General features: G+C 32.8%; 1 protein-coding gene across 1 annotated transcript in view; it reads left to right on the top strand.

Annotated features, from left to right (window-relative positions):
• The first annotated feature begins 299 nt into the window (after window positions 1–299).
• fam204a (family with sequence similarity 204 member A) overlaps window positions 300–6,000 on the top strand; it is a 36,143-nt gene continuing 30,442 nt past the window's right edge. Inside the window, exons 1-5 of the mRNA XM_088917256.1 lie at window positions 300–344; window positions 711–1,005; window positions 2,227–2,317; window positions 2,558–2,594; window positions 5,290–5,392. Of these exons, the coding sequence (XP_088773382.1) occupies window positions 742–1,005; window positions 2,227–2,317; window positions 2,558–2,594; window positions 5,290–5,392 (495 nt within the window). The 5' untranslated portion in view covers window positions 300–344; window positions 711–741. The remainder of the gene's footprint in view (window positions 345–710; window positions 1,006–2,226; window positions 2,318–2,557; window positions 2,595–5,289; window positions 5,393–6,000) is intronic.

The raw sequence follows: 6,000 nt of genomic DNA, 5'->3' as shown, positions 1-6,000 counted from the left end.
GGATTCTGAATATAGAGACAGATTGGTGGCTAATTTAATAGACATAAGCGTTTGAGCATATGGTCAGAGAAGACAAACATTGTTTGATAACTTGCCAGTCAGGTATTATAATTACAAACCTTTACTAGAGGTCTATTTGTTTATTGTATCATCTTCGTAAGTTCAAAATTTAACACGAAGTTCTAAAGATGCCTAAATTAAGAACCCCATACATACTAGCGGTTACTTAGGAAACAAGTCAAGACTTAAGTATCTCATTGGCTGCAAACGAGACGAAGCCACCAATCAGAATAATTGTTGTTGCATTGAGGCACGCTGCCTGCCCATCACGGAAGATAAACATGGTAATATGTTGTGGGAGCATGACTTTTTCATGAACTGTTTGGTGTTAAAATGGAAATTATATGCTGTATATATACACAAAAAAACGTTTTTTACTTTAGCATTTAGTGTTTTTTTTCTTTGTTAGAAAAGAGCATTTACTTCGCAACAACGCACAAGTCCATGAGACAGTTAGATATTTTAAACATGCTTATGATATTTTCATTTTCACTTTGTTGATGTTGCTAAAAATTGGAGTCCTTACAATTAATAAATCGCTGTTACATTCTGCTCTTATAATATAGTGTTTTCTGCGGTTACGTGCTCCCCAGCACGGCCTGAAACGAGATTTGTTGAGAGTAAAAACGGTGTTTTCTCATTAAAATCAGGAATAAGAAAGGTGTCACTTGAGATTCCAAGATGTACAGTGGACTTCTTCCAAGGGGATACGACGAAAGTGATGAAGAAAACAATTCTGATGAGCAGGGTGCAGACGTTACGGAAGATGCTTTAGAAACAACTACAATAAGAACTGTATCTCCGAACACTAAATCTGCCTTTGATTCTGAAGCAACTGACACCGGGCTCGATGATAATAAAAATACACAGTCAAACTCTGAGAGCGAGTCGAAAGATGTATCGACGGACGATTGCTTACCTGGAGTATCACTTGAGATGTGGAAAGTAGGTTTGATTATTGATTACAAAGAAAAATAATACAATGAAATGTAAATGTGTGATAATCCAAACGGAGATTCGATACTCTCTTTAAATGCGGTATAAAGATATGTGTTGATGTTATTGTGAATGGTATAAGGAACTACCCAAATAAATTGACAAATAAAGTCCTAGAAGAGTGTCTCGGCAGTGCAAGTGGTGTAGACTATAAAATCGTTAAATTAACGAAAACAAAAACTGTTGCTTTAAACACTAAAGAAAGCTTTTTAAAAGTTTAAAAAAAAACTTATCCTATTCCTAAATCATATTTGATAACGATTTTGCATAACACGTCCCTTAAGGCTATATTTAAATATAACAACACTTCATAATCTTTATAGCCTATTTTCAGAAGAATATATACAAATAAGTATTTGTTAACATTTTTATGTCATAAATGCTTCCAAAACCTACATGGTGTGAGTTAATATGTGTATGCTATGACATCTGGACAAAGTCGTGACAAAGGAGTATAATGCAGTAACTTTAATCAGGAGGGTGTTCTGAATCTGAGCTGAATTATCAACACTAATTTGTTAATTAGATTGTCTAATGTTTAAAATAATATTCAGAATAGTTTAATAACAGTTTAATACTTACCAAGCAAGTAGAAGGATGGTAAATGACATGTATGCATTAAGGCTTTTGGTAACTGTTGCAGGTGCTTTTCAGAAACTTAAAATGTTCTCTCTGAACATGATTTTATTTTTCTCAAAGCAAATCTTTGTATTTGGAGAAATGTTGAGTGTGAGAAATGAAAGTGTTACAGTTTGAACCATCTGCAATTGATGTATTTAAAACTTATTGACTGTTTTCATTTTTTTTAAGCAAGCAAACTTCCTCTTACACCAAAGTGTAAAATTTATAGCAGAAATTATATAATCAATCATTTTTTTTGTGTTTTAATTTTTTAGAATTCGAATTTAATTCGAGTTATTTTTAAATAGATTGGTATGATCTCAATATATTTTGGTTTTATAAGGCCAAAACTGTAATTAAGGACCTTGAAATACCTAGAAATGCAGAACATGGAGAAACCCTTTTCTCTTAGCCATGAAGAGCATTTATATGGAGTTGAATTAATCATTGTTTTCATATATAATATCTTGATCAAATGTAACTTTGTGCTTTTTGTATGTATTTTTCTGTTGTTTTTTTTTAATTCTATTGTGTGTTTGATCTGTGCAGAAGTTTAAAGAACTTAAGCATAAACATTTGGAAATGAAGCAAAAGCCACAATCGAAGGGCAGGCACCGAAAAAGAAAACGCCACAAAAAAGGTAAAAGCAATGTTTTATGTAGAAATGGTAGGTCTTAAATGGAGGTGTAGGTATTTTTAAATAAGAAAGAACTTTTTGTGTCTAACCATTCAAACTGGTTGATAAACATGTAAGAAACAACGTTTTTTTACAAGTGTTTAAAGTAAGATTTATTACTACACTGTGTTATCTTAAACCCACAGAAGTAGATTCAGAATCTAAATGAGTTTTTCCTCATGTGCATTTTATGTTTCCAATCAGATGAGAAAACAGTCTCAATGGAGCCAGAGAAGGAGAGGTACAGTACCAAAATATGTTGTGGTTTTATGTTTAGTTTTTGTCCTATAATGGGAGAGTATAATAATAAACTTTATTTTATATAGCACCTTTAAAGGTCATAAAAGCAGTAATAAGGTGTTACGATGTCCTGTTAGATCATTTGTGTTTCTCTGAAGTGTAACTAAGTTTCAAGGGGTGTATGAGTGTAAGAATGTTAGATTCACACAAAGGGAGAAACCCAGCACATTACCAGCAAACCAAGCGCTGATATTTGTAAAACAGGGGTTATTCCTCCTGACATAAACTATTTATTTGCATCGCTGCATTTTTTGCCCCTGTGATCTTGTGCTTAAAATGGCAAGTAGTCAAACAGTTATGAAATAACAGTAAAACAGTTTAATTACAGGAAAAGGTCATATTTACAGGGAATTTCATTATAGTTGTTGAATTTCAAGTTTTTGTTGTGAAAGAAGTGGATCATTTTCTTGCTTTTTACTTATCCAGTTAGATGTATTCTACTTGATATTCTGTTGTTGATGTTGCTGCATACTGTATATTGTTATCTACTATGTTAACTGATATAGTACAGTAAAGTGTCTTCTCAGTTAACATCTTTCATGGGGATAGTTCTCATGGAAAATATTGATAGAAGCAGAAGCAGTGACAAAAGAGCCTTTCATAAATGAAAGCCTTTGCTCACCTGCATATGGCTTATCAAAAAATGCAGTATGCATTGTAATGAAGATTAGACCTCCGTTTTTATATGATATTTAAATGAAAGATTGGTGAGGCATCAATAAATCAATTTAATACAGTGTATTTTTAAAATCTGAAGTATTGATGCAACTGCATGGTTTATGGTTAGTCTGGAAGCAGTGCTTATACATTTACACAGTCCACCAATTATTAAATAAGTGGCAGACACTATCACTTCTCTTTAATGAATAGTGTATGTACTGCAGTTAAAGGGATATTGCGTAAAGAACGCATGTTAGTTATACAGATTGAAAGATCTGATATAACAGTTCTGTTAAACATCATGTGAACTGGGCTGCCATGGCTTCTGTCATGTAATGATTTGTTGCCATGTTTTAATTTATGAATGCATTTTTTTATTTTGTATATAGCTACTGAGTAGAGTTAATATTTAGATATTTGACTGAATTGTGGAATAAGTTATATATTTTAAAATACAAACAAAATAATAGTAATGTGATCATGACGCATGATAAAGTACTCATTTTATTTTTTTTGTAAATGATATTTGTAAAATTAGGAGCTTGTTGCCAGTTTAGCAAATTATATGGGAGTGCTTTATACCCAACTGTGCAGTTCTCAGTCTGACAGAAAATATTTTGACATCAGTCTGCTTTGCATAGAATTTATTTGGACATGTTTAGTTCTGTGCTATAATTGAGTTATGAATGTGCTATCCATGTACAAATTTAAAAATTAATTCCTTAGCAATTTCAGGATTTTCATACTATGTGACAGATCCATTTTACTGATAGGTTAAATTAAAAAATGAGAGAGAAGGCCTTTTAACATATTTTTTAAAAATCAAGAATTTTCTGATAGTACTGCAAATAAACTTTCATGTTTCACAGAGGTAATTTAGTTTTTCCAAAATAATTTTGAAATTTGACATAATTTGAAAACCTACTTTAGTTATTTGGAACCATTTTACTCAGTAAGGTATTTAAATGAAAATGATGTTGTTAATGTCTTTTCTGGCTGGATGCAGAACACTTTATTCTGCTGTGAATATTAAAACCTCTCTGTGAAATGTTCTATTTCTCAAAAACTAAAACATTTGATTAGACATACATTTTACCAGATGAGCTTGATGTTACAAGGCTTTTTTCTGAAGAAGTATATTTTAGAATTTTTTTTTCAATTTGTAGGCTTACCTGTTGTTTTTTACCTTTTTACACTGGTGTGTAATCATCACTTCACTCTAAGAAAACCCTAGGCATAACTCACATTTTTTCACAAGAATACCAAATCAGAAGTCATATCTGCAGCTTTTTTGGAAGAAAGACAGTGTTACCACAAATTCCCCTCCCTCCTTTGATACGAGCACCTTGTGTTACGACTTTCTGGGCAAGCCCAGAGTCCTTTCAGATTTCCCTGCAGCTGAACATGGCATGGATTGTGGCAGTCCAGCTCTGGTCAGCAATGATACAACCTGGATATGAATGAACTCCAGAAATCACAAAGCAGTTTATACAGAGTAATTCACTGAGGAATCAGATTCCCGGAAATCAAGCAGAGTAATTATTCCATCATTCCAGATGTTTTCAAAATTATTTTGTATAATGCATCAAAGTGTATTTTTCAGATTGTGACAAGCTTAGAATTTAGCATGCAGTCTAACCTTTTGTTATGAACCTTTTTATGATTAAATCTAGGCTCATCTGGTACCAGTGTTTTTTTATTTCTGAATTTCATATTCATTAAGTACCTGTGATTACTTATGTTTTATTTTTTTTATGAATTGCTCAATTTGATGAATAAAAGGGCAAATAAAAGAAACCAATCTTTTAAAAAAATAGCAGCTTATGCATGTTACCAGACAGCTCATCTTACCTGGTATAAGAGTAGTGGTGTCAAAAAATGTATTCATGTTGAAAACCCTTGTGTTGAACAGTCTGTGTAATGATCTTACATAAAACAGTTTGTGAGAAATTGTTGAAAATGTTGTCATTTTTCAGCATGCTTCAAGCTGAGCGTGAAGCACACTGGAATGAGCTTAAGCAGTACTTTGGCATAAATGATAGGTTTCAGCCTCCTGCCTCCAGCAGACCTCTTCCCAAGGTAATGATTCCTTTGCTGTCTTATTTTCTCTATGAAGATTTTGTTTTAAATACCATTGTGCTGTATGTAAAATAGAATGTAGTTTTACAACCTTCCCCCCTCTTAAGTACTTGTGTAATATTTGTATTTAAATGTCCATAAAGGACAGATGAGCCGCATCCCCCACCTTTGCTTAAACATCAAATTTAGCAACTGATAAAGCAATTCAGTTTGAAAAGGCTTTCTGGGATTTTGTATTATGTTATGTGTGCTGTTATATTTAACACTCAGATTATCTGCTTAAGAAAACCTTCAAGCAGACACGGGAGTGATAATTCTGTGGGTTCTTTTCAGTATAATTTAAATAAAATGTGGATTTCACTTCCTGCGTACATCTGTTCAAGGCATTTCATCAGGGGGAAGTGTTTGATAGTTTCAACTACCGCGTCAGACTCGAGATTGTTTTAAAAGAAGAAACCACAGTGCCATATGGGGACTGGTGGTCTCATTAAGGGTGATTACATTAAAGCTATAATTCATTAAAAAAAAAATTCCTGTTGCTTATGTCGTGCAACATATCTTATTAAAGCAGCTGTTATGTCTGATTATTTTTGTCTGCTTGGATTGGT

Source organism: Atractosteus spatula, chromosome 5 (assembly GCF_055471065.1).
Source record: "Atractosteus spatula isolate fAtrSpa1 chromosome 5, fAtrSpa1.hap1, whole genome shotgun sequence".
Taxonomy (NCBI): domain Eukaryota; kingdom Metazoa; phylum Chordata; class Actinopteri; order Semionotiformes; family Lepisosteidae; genus Atractosteus; species Atractosteus spatula.
Note: the sequence above shows the minus strand (reverse complement) of the source record. Positions and strands in the feature narration are given on the sequence as shown.